Source organism: Oncorhynchus keta, chromosome 22 (genome assembly GCF_023373465.1).
Source record: "Oncorhynchus keta strain PuntledgeMale-10-30-2019 chromosome 22, Oket_V2, whole genome shotgun sequence".
Classification (NCBI taxonomy): domain Eukaryota; kingdom Metazoa; phylum Chordata; class Actinopteri; order Salmoniformes; family Salmonidae; genus Oncorhynchus; species Oncorhynchus keta.
In genome coordinates this window covers 6754544-6770388 of record NC_068442.1, presented here as the reverse complement: position 1 = coordinate 6770388, position 15845 = coordinate 6754544, and the positions used below count along the sequence as shown (strand labels likewise).

At 38.5% G+C, this 15845-nt stretch overlaps 1 protein-coding gene across 5 annotated transcripts in view; it reads right to left on the bottom strand.

The window, feature by feature from the left end:
* Positions 1–15404, bottom strand: part of LOC118400973 (suppressor of tumorigenicity 7 protein homolog) — an 80665-nt gene extending 65261 nt beyond the window's left edge. For 2 of the 5 annotated variants that reach the window (XM_052474728.1, XM_052474730.1), the window contains exon 1: positions 8690–8868. Coding sequence is in view for 1 of the 5 variants with exons in the window: in XM_052474727.1 (XP_052330687.1) it covers positions 15377–15392 (16 nt within the window). In the remaining 4 variants the exon portion in view is untranslated. Of the gene's footprint in view, positions 1–8428; positions 8588–8689; positions 8869–15376 lie in introns of those variants that run through there. The other 3 variants (XM_052474727.1, XM_052474729.1, XM_052474731.1) reach the window with 3 other exon arrangements.
* Positions 15405–15845: the final 441 nt, after the last annotated feature.

Here is a 15845-nt window from a genome sequence, read left to right as displayed (position 1 = left end):
TGGTAGAGCATGGTGCTTGTAACGCCAGGGTAGTGGGTTCGATCCCCGGGACCACCCATACGTAGAATGTATGCACACATGACTGTAAGTCGCTTTGGATAAAAGCGTCTGCTAAATGGCATATATTATTATTATATTATATTATTATATGCATATGATTAGTATGTGTGGATAGAAAACACTCAGACGTTTATAAAACTGGTTAAATCACGGCTGTGACTATAACAGAAAGTGCGTTTCATCGAAAAGTGCAGGAAAATCTGATCACTGAAAATGGAAAAATATATCCATGCGCGACTTGAACCCATTGATAAAGGTGAACCACATTTAATGGGGCTGAGGTTGCAATACCTACAGCTTCCACACGTTGTCTAGAGTCTTGTCATTTGCCTACTATTTGTTTCTTGGTCAAACAGACGCAAGGCAGCGCATTTCTTCCGGTCTCCGACCGGATATTTTGGTTGAGATTTACCTGGACATTATTTCCAGACAGACAGCTAAAGAATATACTTCGCCTCGTGATCAATTTGATCGCTTATTAACGTTTACTAATACCTAAAGTTGCATTACAAAAGTATTTTGAAGTGTTTCGTGAAAGTTTATCGTCGACTTTTTTAATTTTAAAAAATGACGTTACGTTATAAGACGCAATTTTTTTCCGTTTATCACACAGTCTTCATAGATCGATATCTAGGCTATATATGGACCGATTTAATAAAAAAAAAAGACCCAATAGTGATTATGGGACATCTAGGAGTGCCAACAAAGAAGATGGTCAAAGGTAATGAATGTTTTATATTTTATTTGTGCGGTTTGTGTAGCGACGACTATGCTAATTATTAGTCCCCTGCGGGTCTTTTGGGGTATCAGATAATAGCTTCTCATGCTTTCGCCAGAAAAGCATTTTAAAAATCTGACTTGTTGCCTGGATTCACAACGAGTGTAGCTTTAATTCAATACCCAGCATGTGTATTTTAATGAACGTTTGAGTTTTAACTAGTACTATTAGCATTTAGCGTAGCGCATTTGCATTTCCAGATGTCTAGATGGGACGCCTGCGTGTCAGGTAGGAGCAAGAGGTTAACATGGTCCACACACACCAACAGTCGTGAAGACGGCACGACAATGCCTCTTCCCCCTCAAAAGGTTCTAGATCTGCACCATTGTGACTATCTTGACTAGAGGTTGACCGATGTATGATTTTTCAACGCCGATACCGATTATTGGAGGACCAAAAAAAGCTGATACCGATTAAATTGGCCACATATTTTTTATTTAATTTTTTAATAGTGAAAACAGGTTTATACATTTTAACACATTTATTTAAAAAGAAATGTAAATACTTTCTTTAGATCCTTTGCTATGAGACTTGAAATTGAGCTCAGGTGCATCCTGTTTCCATTGATCACCCCTTGAGATGTTTCGACAACTTCATTGGCATCCACCTGTGGTATATATTCAATTGATTGTACATGATTTATAAAAGGTCCCACACTTGACAGTGTAAGTCAGAGCATAAACCAAGCCATGAGTTTGAAGGAATTGTCTGTAGAGCTCAGAGACAGGATTGTGTCGAGGCACAGATCTGGGGAAGGGTACCAAAACATGTGTGAAGCATTTAATGTCCCCAAGAACACAGTGGCCGCCATCATTCTTGAATGGAAGAAGTTTGGAACCACCAAGACTCTTCCTAGACCTGGACGCCCAGCCAAACTGAGCAACCGGGGGAGGTGAGGTGACCAAGAACCTGATGGTCACAGACAGAGCTCTAAAGTTCCTCTGTGGAGATGGGAGAACTTTCCAGAAAGACAACTATCTCTGCAGCACTCCATCAAATCAGGCCTTTATGGTAGAGTGGCCAGAAGGAAGCCACTCCTTAGTAAAAGGTACATGAAAACCCACTTGGAGTTTGCCAAAAGGCACCTAAAGAATCTCAGACCATGAGAAACAATATTCTCTGGTCTGATGAAACCACGATTGAACTCTTTGGCCTGAATGCCAAGCGTCACGCCTGGAAGAAACCTGGCACCAGCCATTTGGTGAAGCATGGTAAGGGAACCATTATGCTGTGGGGGTGTTTTTCAGTGACAGGGACTGAGACAGTAGTCAGGATCGAGGAAAGATGAACGGAGCAAAGTACAGAGAGATCCTTGATAAAAACCTGCTCCAGAGTGCTCTGGAACTCAGACTGGGGGTGAAGTTTCACCTTCCAACAGGACAACTACGCTAAGCACACAGCCAAGACAACGCAGGAGTGTTGTCCTTGAGTGACCCAGCCAGAGCCCGACTTAAACCCGATCAAACATCTCTAGCGACCTGAAAATAGCTATGCAGCGACGCTCCACGACCAACCTGACTAAGTTTGAGAGGATCTGCAGAGAAGAATGGGAGGAACTCCCAAACAGGTGAGCCAAGCACTCCCAAACAGGTGAGCCAAGCTTGTAGCGTCATTCCCAAGACTCAATGCTGTAATCGCTGCCAAAGGTGCTCCAACAAAGTACTGAGTAAAGGGTCTGAATACTTATGTAAATATGATATGTTTATTTTTAATAAATTAGCAGAAAATCCAAAACCAGTTTTTGCTTTGTTATTATGGGGTATTGTGTATATTTAATACATTTTAGAATAAGGCTGTAACCTAACAAAATGTGAAAAAATGTAATGGTTCTGAATACTTTCCGAAGGCACTGTATATCACCAGAAGTACATTCCCCATTTATTCCTAATCTACATGTTTCTTTGGTTACGGTAGTTTATGTTAATACTTTCAATATTATTATTCCAGTCTTCCCGTTATCATTGTCATAGTGGACACATTGTTTGCAGAGTGAACAACCTATGCTACCCTTGTGAGAAACAAGTTTTGGTTTATTTTATTCCATTTACTTGTTGTCAAATTTAATCCTTCTTATGTTTGGAGCGCTCGTGTCAATGTTGAGTTAGGCCTATAGGATATCTGGCCTGCACGTAAATGAAGGAATATAAATGTCTGTTTTTACATCCACTGAGAATTACAATAGTTCCTCAATGTATTTGAAAAAGCTTTCCAGCTCTCTCCCTTTCTAAAACCACTCAGCGTGAAAGGGAAAAATGTCATGCTCAGATCCAGTGGAAACGTCATAAAATAGGCCTACCTGATTAATTCTTATCAGTGCTTGACTTGGACTGAAATAAGTTCTGGTACTCAATTTTGTGTGCTGATACTGTTCAAATGTAGGTGCAGGAGCTACACAATATTTTTGAGCTAATATTCTATAAGAGCAGTAGAAAATGTGAGGTGCTAGTACTCAGCTCCTGCCAAAGTCAAGCACTGCTTCTTATCCCTTGCGCAAATAGCCTACAGCGGTGTCTGTCCAGCGCTCACTGGCACGGAAGCTCAGAGCCCAGAATAAGTTTGCTAGTGCAAGCTTTGGGCTTGACCGAAGTTAATAGTAGTACAGTAGCACAACGTTTCAAGTTCATTGCTGACAGGACATGTTTAGCCAATGTGATTTATAGGATATTTAAAATAAGGACATTTTCTACTTGCAGGCTGCAATGTTTTTATTTGTTGGCTTTATGTAGGCAATGGCAATTTAAAAAACTAACTTCTAGGTTTGTATCCTGTTCATTCAGATGTGGACAGAATTGTGATGAACCAAATGACAATGTTTTTGAGATAGGAAGACGTTATTATAAATTAAACTGTTTCACTCAAATGTGCACATGAAAACCATAACTGGCAGGCAGATCAGTAAAAACATCTAATTTGTTTTCATGTACAGTGCATTCAGAAAGATTAATTCCACATTCTGTTATGTTACAGCTTGATATAAAAATGAATTAAATATACATGACTGTTCAAAAGTTTAGGGTCACTTAGAAATATCCTTGTTCGTGAAAGAAAATCACTTTTTTTTGGCCATTAAAATAAAATAAAATTGATCAGCAATACAGTGTAGACATTGTTAATGTTGTAAATGACTATGGTAGCTAGAAACGGTAGATATTTAATGGAATATCAGAGGCCCATTATCAGCAACCATCATTCCTGTGTTTCAATGGCGCGTTGTGTTAGCTAATCCAAGTTTATAATTTTAAAAGGCTAATTGATCATTAGAAACCTGTTTGCAATTATGTTAGCACAGCTGAAATCTGCAATAAAAAAAACTGGCCTTCTTCAGACTAGTTGAGTATCTGGGGCATCTGCATTTGTGAGTTTGATTACTGGCTCAAAATGGACAAATCTTTCTTCTGAAACTCGTCATTCTATTCTTAGAAATGAAGGCTATTCCATGTGAGAATTTGGCAAGAAACTGAAGATCTCGTACAACGATGTGTACTACTCCTGTCACAGAACAGCGCAAACCCCAGAGCACAAATGAGAAAGAGGACAAGTACATTAGATTGTCTAGTTTAAGAAACAGATGCCTCACAAGTCCTCAACTGGCAGCTTCATTAAATAGTACACGCAAAAGACCAGTCTCATCGTCAACAGTGAAGAGGCAACTGGCTCCAGGAGTTGCAAAGAAAAAGCCATATTTCAGACTGGCCAATAATTTAAAAAAAGATTAAGATGGGCAAAAGAACACAGACACTGGACAGAGGAAGATTGGAAAAAGTGTTATAGACAGACAAATCTAAGTTTGAGATGTTCGGATCACAAAGAAGAACAATTGTGAAACGCAGAAAAAAATGAAAAGCTGCTGGAGGTGTGCTTGACACCATCTGTCAATCACGGTGGGGGCAATGTGATGGTCTGGGGGTGCTTTGGTGGTGGTAAAGTGGGAGATTTGTATAGGGTAAAAGGGATCTTGAAGAAGGAAGGCTATCACTCCATTTTGCAACGCCATACCATACCCTGTGGACAGTGCTTAATTGTTGCCAATTTCCTCCTACATCAGGACAATGACCCAAAGCACAGCTCCAAACTATGCAAGAACTATTGAGGGAATAAGCAGTCAGCTGGTATTCTGTCTATAATGGAGTGGCCAGCACAGTCACCGGATCTAAACACTATTGAGCTGTTGTGGGAGCAGCTTGACCACATGGCACGTAAGAAGTGCCAATCAAGCCAATCCAACTTGTAGAAGTGCTTCAGGAAGCATGGGGTGAAATCTCTTCAGATTACCTCAATAAATTGACAACTAGAATGGGAAGGTCTGCAAGGCTATAATTGCTGCAAATGGAGGAAATTCAAATGTATAACCTTGTCAACATCTTGACTATATTTCCTATTCATTTTGCAACTCATTTCATTTGAGTTTATTAGTATAGTTTTCATGGAAAACAAGGACATTTCTAAGTGATCCCAAAACATTTGAACACACAATACCCCATAATGATCAAGTGCAAACATGTTTTTTGACATTTAATAACATTTACTGAAAATTAAATATAATTTACATAAGTATTCACACCTAAGTCTATACTTTGTAGAATCACCTTTGAGAAAGGATTGCGTGACGACTAACTTAGCAACCGAGAGACGCTGCGTGACAACGTGAACGCAAAGGTCGACAGTCTGCTGGGTGGGGCATTTTACGTTCCTTTATTCATCGCATTCCTATCTCCTTTCTATAATATCTCTGGCAACAGCACCATGTAATGCACCCTGGTCGAAATAGGCAGAAAAATATGAAAAGAAATTGCTAGAACCTCTGTTAAATTGCACAATTCTAGAGATATGAATATCGCAAAAATGTACTCAATGGCTCATTCAAGAGAAGACATCTTCCCGAGTTATGACATTGCCCAGTATTGAAATCTGACTTGTATGATCAAATCTAATTTTATTAGTCACATGCGCCAAATACAACAGGTATTCACGTAGACCTTGAATGCTTACTTACGAGCCTCTAACCAACAATGCAGTTAAAAAAAATAAAACAATAATAATGAATTAATAGGAATACAAAGTAGATTGCAAAAAATATCTATTAACTTCCAGTGTATTATGAGCGACTTTATCACAGTGCTACATCATACCGGACAGATTTCTGCCTGCTTGAATGCCAACAACTCAGAAACACGTGAAAACATGAAATGCATGAAAAACAATATAACATTCAAAATGGGTGAACCTTTCCTTTAACAGAGTATGAACTTTTAAAAGTAAGGTTTTCACTGTGCAGTTACTTTAAAGGTGCAATACTTTATGCAGAAATCGCATTTCCTGGTTGCTAAATTTAAAATATATCACCTAATTTCAAGTTTATGGGATAAAACAAGAAGTCATTGTGTAGAGAATCATTGTACCATCTAAACCTCTGTGAAATATTTTCCATAACCATAAATATAGTTTAAGCGGTTTGAAGCTGGTGTACAAAACCGAAAGTAAAAGATGCAAAAATGAAAAATAACGGAACGCATAGAAATAGCACACACAGAACAGATCTACTGCTTCTTGGACTTGCTTTCAATGAAAGATCTATAACTCATATTTCTATGTTAATTTGGTCAGGTCACCCAAAAAGTTACATATTGCAGCTTTAAGACATTGTGATGTCATCAGCAAAAATGGGGTTGTGGGTGAGGCTGAGCATTCACGCCACAGTGAACCCGGCACCTAAGTCAAGTACGGTGACTTTGCATTTCAACATGCATACCTGGTCTGCTTCCCCAGGCCCATTCCAGTTCTTACCACCCTGCCCCTACCTCAACCCCCCACGACACACACAAACACCAATGACAGTAAAAAATAAAAAACAGACACAAGAAAACAAACTATAGTGCACACTGAACTGGTGATTTTATACCAAATATGTCCCTCAGCTAGTCTGTGTATCTAAACGTTGCCTGGCCCTCCACTCCACAGCCAGCCAGCTGGCCCACTGAAAGAGCACATTCTTCCATCTGCTCCTTACCACTACTCTGTCACAGAGGACAGAGAGACTAGATGCTGTTCACAAGGAACCACCTAATCAAATGCCAACTTTGACACAACATTTTTTATGAAAATCATATATGACTGACTGACAAGCCAACTTATTCTGACCCCGCAAGTGCTTGTTGAGCCTCTCCTGAAATCATAAATGGCAACCAGAAAACACATGCCATGTGTTTGATAAAATGGTTACAGAAGTAAACACTAAGTATTTCATAATCATATAGCTATTTTACATACTGAACAAAAATATAAAAACCCAACATGTAAAGTGTTGGTCCCATTTTTCATGAGCTGAAATTAAAGATCCCAGAAATTTTCCATAAGCTTTTTGTGCGTATTTCTCTCAAATGTTGTGCACAAATTTGCTTACATCCCTATTAGTGAGAATTTCTCCTTTGCCACAATAATCCATCCACCTGACAGGTGTGGCATATCAAGAAGCTGATAAAACAGCATGATGATTACACACGTGCACCTTGTACTGGGGACAATAAAAGGCCACTCTAAAATGTGCAGTTGTGTCACACAACACAATGCCACAGACGTCTCAAATTGAGGGAGCGCGTAATTGGCATGCTGACTACAGGAATGTTCAACAGAGGTGTTGCCAGATAATTTTACGTATTTTTTTTTACCATAAGCCATCTCCAACATTAATTAGAGAATTTGGCAGTACATCCAACCGAACTTACAACCACAGACCACGTGTAACCACGCCAGCACAGGACGTCCACATACAGGACGTCCACATACAGGACGTCCACATACAGGACGTCCACATACAGGACCTCCACATACAGGACCTCCACATACAGGACCTCCACATACAGGACCTCCACATACAGCTTCTTCACCTGGAGGATTGTATGGCGGGAGGTGGGTGCCAAGGAGTATTTCTGTCTGTAATAAAGCCTTGTTGTGGGGAAAAACACATTCTGATTGGCTGGGCATAGATCCCCAGTGGGTGGACCGGACTCAAGTGGGTGGGTCTATGCCCTTCCAGGCCCACCCATGGCTGCGCCTCTGCCCAGTCATGAAATCCATAAATATGGGCCTGATTTATTTCAGTTGACTGATTTCCTTTATTGAACTAACTCAGTAAAATCGTTTATATTTTTGTTCGGTACAGTTAGCTACCCACATCAGACATCTCACATATCTATTTTATACCCCTATCCGAGACCGACTTAAAACATATAAATATATATATTAAAATGGATTATTACTACAAACACAGTCACGGTTTCATAGATGAGACATTCCTTACTGTCTAGTCATGTACGTTAGCTAACTAGTCGATTTGCTAGCTGGGTAAAGAAAGATAAAGCAAAGGTGAATTGTACTGCGACGTTAGCGCACAATCTGGCGGCATGCTTGTAATCGGTACAGTGAGCTAAAGTAATCTAAGTGCACTTGGAACATGACTTGGCTAGATAGCTAAGGGGTTGCGGACCAGCTACTGCAGCTAGCAAAGTTATCAAATATGGAAACTTTGAAAAAGTGTGGTTACAGTGTCCACAAACACTATACACAAAATGCGAACGTGTTGAATTGTCTTACCGAGAAATGAGTTAGGTGAAAGCCAGCAATAACAGGCATCGGTTTCATTTTCGCACTAGCTAAAACTAGCTAGGCTATGCTAGCAAAACAAGCGAGGGAAGAACAAGACTTATGTCTGGCTAGAGCGCGAGACTGTATACGTGTCTGTTAGCAAACACGCATTAGCTCGAGCTAGTCCCGATGAACTTTCTTAGCAAGCAAGTTGCCCACCTACAACTTTGAAGTAGTTAAAAAAAAGATGTTGACATAAGAGACTCTCACCTGTGGTCAGGTTGTCGCTGTATCTGAAAGGCACTCGTAAAATGTAAACCAAAAATAACCATAACAGAGAACCAGGTTGTCAGAAGTATGTCCAAGACCAGGCAATGGAGGACTTGAGTTGCTCTATTAATATGCCTGTCCCATTTTCAGCCATGATACTCTGGGCTCTCAGTGTATTCTGGGACGATGTATGATACTTCAATGACTTTAAAGAATGGAAACATATGGCTTCTTTGATGAAACCTGTCATTTGAGAGTTTATTGGTATAGTGCAACAAAACATACACAAAAACATATTCAAATTATTTATGAAATATGACTATCTTTCACCTTTTTAAAAATGAGAACAAGGCAACAGTTATCCCCCAGAGGGCCAATTAGTGACAACAATTCAAACGCAAACAGGACAGGGGATAGATATACTGTTCTTGTTCAATTTTTGGAATTTCAGTTGATCACTATAGACTCCCCTTGGGCCTATTGGTGTAATTTTGTAAATGCCAGATCTTTATGGCATCATTCACCCAAAATCAGGCCAGTGTCGGCTGAGATATATTGTGTGTGATTATCATACAAATGGACTGAGACAGATCCACCGTGAAAATAGAAACAAGAAATAAGATAAAGATAAAGGACAGAGCCCTCCACACAACCTCTCCAATCAGTCTTGCGAGAAAGAGTGACAGCTTAGTAAATTCTGTCTCGTATGACTGCTCAGTGTATCATTGACCATGATACAAAAAAAGCCAACAGTAAACATGTAGTCCCCCACGAATGATGCAGCGCCCCCCTTGGGCCAATCAGTGTAATTCATTAAATGACATCTCTATGGCAAGTCGCATCATTCACCCAAGTTTCATCAACATTGTGCAATTGGTGTCTGAGATATCACGTGTGACTAACGTACATACAGTTCATTACTATAGCGCCCCCCTTGGGCCAATCAGTGTCATTTTGTAAATGCTGGATCTCTATGGCAAGATGCTTCATTCATCCAAGTTTAATCAAAATTGGGCCAGTGGTGTCTGAGAAATCATATGGGTTATCCCTGACCATGTGTGCCAAAATTCAGCATTCTAAGTCAGATCAAGAGATATAAACGTGTGCCCATTATAGCACCACTGTGTGGTTGATATGAATGTTCTTGCATATGTTGATTCTTGACAGTGTTTGCAACATGTACCAAATTGTGCTACGAATATCCTTGACTGATTTATATGTATTTATGTGCCAGGCCACACCCATGTGTATGTCTATGGTTTTAGGTACTATTCTGGAAAATATTGCCCATATTGTCCATAGATACCACGTATCAAGTTTCGTTCTAATCGGTCATTCGGTGCCAGAAGAGCAGCGTTTTATTTTTACTTATGTTATTTAAAAAATATATATATATATTTACTCCTTAGTTGCCCTGCCTGTGTGTTTCGGGTCATTGTCATGCTGGAAGACCCAGCCACGACCAATCTTCAATGCTCTTACTGAGGGAAGGAGATCTCGCGATACATGGCCCCTTCCATCCTCCCCTCAATACGGTGCATTCGTCCTGTCCCCTTTGCAGAAAAGCATCCCCAAAGAATGATGTTTCTACCTCCATGCTTCACGGTTGTGATGGTGCTCTTGGGGTTGTACTCATCCTTCTTCTTCCAGCGAGTGGAGTTTCTAATCATATAGTATCCACAGATGGTGAACTAAAGATGAAAACATTTCCTATGAGTATTATTATTTTATTTATTGACTGACTATGGCTTTCCAAATCGCCCAACACTGCTATTTGTAAGGTTAATTTTAATTGCATGTTGTGATTTTATTAAAGCATTCTTGACCCTGTGACCAGAAACAAGCTTACAAAGGGGCAATACCAGAATAAATCATCTATTGATTCTGTCTCATCGCTACAAAATCTGCAGAGCTGAGGTTGTTGTATGCCCCATATATATAGCATTCTGTTGGTGGCAAGAATGTTATATAATCATTTAAATTGAAAAACTCAAAGTGTTGAATCAAGTGTAGTTTTTTGTGCCAGTCCATAAACCATGTGTTGGTATTGGAATTGTGTTGGAATTGGTACATTGAAAAGCTCCTCCCATTTATTTTACAACATGCATTGCTCAGCTGTCAACATATTTGTCCTCAGATGAAACTGGTATATTTTTCTATTTATGCCAGTTCCTTTCAGCCAATTTGTATCTTTAACATATGGCAGGAGAACAAGTTCCCTACCTTCTCCATTTTCCACTTTCCTCTTCCATTTTTTTGGTAGTGCTGCAATCAGTTGGTTGTAAATTTGGATTAAGTAGTTATTCCCATTTTCAATAACTGCATATGTGACAAACAGCTGAAGTTTGAAGTTTACATACACAGGTTGGAGTCATTGAAACTCGTTTTTCAACCACTCCACAAATTTCTTGTTAACAAACTACAGTTTTGGCAAGTAGGTTAGGACAAGTCAGGACAAGTCATTTTTCCAACAATTGTTTACAGAAAGATTATTTCACTTACAACTCACAGTATCACAATTCCAGTGGGTCAGAAGTTTACATACACCAAGTGGACTGTGCCTTTAAACAGCTTGGAAAATTCCAGAAAATTATGTCATGGCGTTAGAAGCTTCTGATAGGCTAATTGACATAATTTGAGTCAATTGGAGGTGTACCTGTGGATGTATTTCAAGGCCTACCTTCAACCTCAGTGCCTCTTTGCTTGACATCATGGGGAAGTCAAAAGAAATCAGCCAAGACCTCAGAAAAAAATTGTAGACCTCCACAAGTCTGATTCATCCTTGAGAGCAATTTCCAAATGCCTGAAGGTACCACGTTCATCTGTACCAACAATACTACGCAATTATAAACACCATGGGACCACGCAGCCGTCATACTACTCAGGAAGAAGACGAGTTCTGTCTCCTAGAGATGAACGTACTTTGGTGCGAAAACTGCAAATCAATCCCAGAACAACAACAATAAAGGACCTTGTGTAGATGCTGGAAGAAATGGGTACAAAATATCTATATCCACAGTAAAACGAGTCCTATATCGACATAACCTGAAAGGCCGCTCAGCAAGGAAGAAGTCACTGCTCCAAAACCGACATTAAAAAAGCCAGGCTACGGTTTGCAACTGCACATGGGGACAAAGATTGTACTTTTTTGAGAAATGTCTTCTGGTCTGATGAAACAAAAATAGGACCATTTGGCCATAATGACCATCGTTATGTTTGGAGGAAAAAGGGGGAGGCTTGCCAGCCGAAGAACACCATCCCAACTGTGAAGCACAGGGGTGGCAGCATCATGTTTTGGGGGTGCTTTGCTGCAGGAGGGACTGGTGCACTTCACAAAATAGATGAATAGATGGCATCATGAGGAAGGAAAATTATGTGGATATATTGAAGCAACATCTCAAGACATCAGTCTGGAAGTTAAAGCTTGGTCACAAATGGGTCTTCCAAATGGACAATGACCCCAAGCATACTTCCAAAGTTGTGGGAAAAAAGACAACAAAGTCCAGGTATTGGAGTGGCCATCACAAAGTCCTGACCTCAATCCCATAGACAATTTGTTGGCAGAACTGAAAAAGCATGTGCAAGCAAGGAGGCCTACAAACCTGACTCAGTTACACCAGCTCTGTCAGGAGGAATGGGCCAAAATTCATCCAACTTATTGTGGGAAGCTTGTGGAAGTCTACCCAAAACGTTTGACCCAAGTTAAACAATTTAAAGGTAATGCTACCAAATACTAATTGAGTGTATGTAAACTTCTGACCCACTAGGAATGTGATGAAAGAAATAAAAGCTGAAATAAATTGTTCTCTCTACTATTCTGACATTTCACATTCTTAAAATAAAGTGGTGATCCTAACTGACCTAAAACAGGGAATTTTTACTAGGATTAAATGTCAGGAATTGTGAGTTTAAATGTATTTGGCTAAGGTGTATGTAAACCTCCGATTTCAACTGTAACTCTTCCATTTCTATTCATAATATCATTATCAAATATGAAACCATTTTTTTAAAAATCCATAAAGAATGTTTTTTATTTATCAGTATATATTTAAATATAACCATAACATTTGTTATCTTTTCTGGAGTATAACAAATTCTAACAGGCTTGTTCAAGAAAGGGCGATACTTTAAACAAAATGTAATTTACAATTAGTTGGAAATGAGAAGTTGTCATCTTTTTTCAAGGCAAAATGGCCATTTTTGAACAAAGGATGAGCCTTAATAATCTACTGGAGATCCATTTCACGAGTATAATTTATGTATGAGTGAAGCTTTTAGTGAGCGGTTTAAAGTTTTAATATTTAATCATTTTAGCCCCCCACACTCATATTCATTATATAAATAGGCATGTTTAATTTTGTCTGGCTTAGCATTCCAAATAAAATGAAATATTTTGTTGCTCATATGATTTAAAAAATGAGTCATTTCGAGTAGGCAGTGCCATTAGTAAGTAAGTAAACTGTGATAGGACCAAAGGGTTAATCAATGTGATTTTACCATAAATAGACAAGTATGTACCTCTCCATGGTGCAGAATATTATCTTTTTTAAATGATTTTTAAAAACTTTCTATTGAAATTAATTGTGGTAAGTTCATTTATATTTTTTGAGATTTGAATACCAAGTATGTCTACTTCACTATCTGCCCATGTTACTGGTAAACTATAAGGTAGTGTAAACACTGTTTTTTTAACAATACGTAATATGGTACACTGGTCATAATTAGTTTTTAATCCAAAAAGGCTAGAAAAGTGATCAAGCTCTTCAATGAGACTGCAGGGATCCAGATTGTAGAAAAAACTAAAGTCATCGGCAAACATTGACACTTTTTGTTTTTATCCACAGGATTTGTAACCCCTTGATGTTCTTGTTGGGTCTAATTTTTAAAGCTAACATTTCAATGGCCATAATAAATAGATATGGAGACAACGCACAGCCTTGTTTTACTCCTCTTAAAAGCTCAATACATTCTAAGAAGTAACCATTATTTAGTATTTAACATCTGGGGTTGACTTTAACCCATTGTATAAGAGATTCACCAAAATTAAAGTAATCCAGGTGGCAGGTAGCCTAGTGGTTAGAGCGTTGGGCCAGTAACCGAAAGGTTGCTAAATCGAATTCCCGAGCTGACAAGGTAAAAATCTGTCGTTCTGCCCCTGAACAAGGCAGTTAACCCACTGTTCCTAGGCCGTCATTGTAAATAAGAATGTGTTCTTAACTGACTTGCCTAATTAAATACAACATTTTAGGCAAAATACAAATTCTAGTCGTACTTTATCAACCGCCGTCTTCTGCTATGAAGACCTGGTATCTTCGATGTTTCATAATGTTAAATTGTTTCAAGTAATTGTCGTATATTATCTCCAATATATCGTCCATGTAAAAAATCAGTCTGATATGGATGAACAATATCTGGTAAAACCTTTTTTATTCACATGCATTTCGCCAGGATTTTCACATTGCAACATTGAAGTGTTCGAGGCCTCCAGTTTTTTAAATGGACTGGATCTTTATACAACCACCTGTTTTAGTAGTAGTGAAATCAGACCTTATTCAGTACCTGGAAGTCTACCATTTGTATGAGAGTAATTAAAACATGCTAATAATGGATAGTTGAGTGCATCAAAAAAGGTTGGATATACCTCCCCTGGTATACCGTGTTTTGTCAGACTGAAAATATTTTATTTCCTCAAAGTTCCTCTTCTGTAAATTTGCCTTCACACAGGGCTTTCTGACAATTTGTTCATTTTGGATTATTATTAGGAAAGAAATCCTTACAGTTAACATGATTCAGTGGAAATGGAGGAGACTGAAAAGAAAACATGTGCTTAATATTTTGCTTCCTCTTTCAAAATATAATTTGGTGAATCATGGATAACCATTTGTTACGAGTTTCTGTGAATTCTTTTTGGTAGAATTTCTATGTTGAAGATTTTAAAAAAGGTTGTGCATTTTTCACAATTTTCCACCCAATTCGCTTTATTTTTGTAATACATTACACTTCTTGAACCTCCAATTATTTTTGTTTTTCCTCTAAACTATTTTGTGCTTCTACAGTACAGTTCCCATGAACATCGACCTGCGCTGTTACTACTTCTATTTCCTTTATTAGTCTAATCTCTTTTGACCTAAACTGTTTTTGTTTTAATGATGATTATTGTATTGAATGGCCTCAAAGTACATTTGAAAGTGTCCCATACAATAAGGGGATCTGCTGTACCTCCACCATAATAATATATTATTTCATTGCTTGTGATCTCAATAGATTATTATATATATATTTTCAAAAAAGTGTGGATCATTATTATTTGGCCCATATAGATTAATTAGCCAGAACTGTTTTTGGTCCAATAACATATTTAAAATAATTTCCTTGCAGATCTGTTTGCACAATTGGATCAACATTTGTATTAATTAGTATAATCAACCCTTTGAGTTTCTTTGCCCATGACACAAATATATTTCTCCCACCCAGTCCTTTTTCCACCCAACCTCATCTATATTTATAGAATGAGTTTCCTGTAAACAATAGATATTATATTCTTTCTCTTTGAGCCATATACATGTTTTCATTTTTTATGATATGCTAAGCCATTACAATTATAATTTGCTATACTTATTTCCCCACTTACCATAATGATTCTCAAGTTTAAATTCTACTTATCACAACCGATGTTTGTAAACTTACCATTAAAAGGCATCATGATGATGAAACGTCTCTTTTTGAGGATCCTGTCTCTCAAAGATAATTTGTAAAAATCCAAATAGCTTCACTTCATTGTAAAGGGTTTAAACACTGTTTCTCATGCTTGTTCAATGAATCATGAACAATTAATGAACATACACCTGTAGAACGGTCGTTAAAACACTAACAGCTTACAGATGGTAGGCAATTAAGGTCACAGTTATGAAAACTTAGGACACTACTAAAGAGGGCTTTCTACTGACTCTGAAAAACACCAAAATAAATATACCCTGGGTCTCTGCTCATCTTCATGAACGTGCCTTAGGCATACTGCAAGGAGGCATGAGGACTGCAGATGTGGCCAGGGCAATAAATTACAATGTCCGTACTGTGAGAAGCCTAAGACAGCGCTACAGGGAGACATGACGGACAGCTTATCGTCCTCGCAGTGGCAGACCACATGTAACACCTG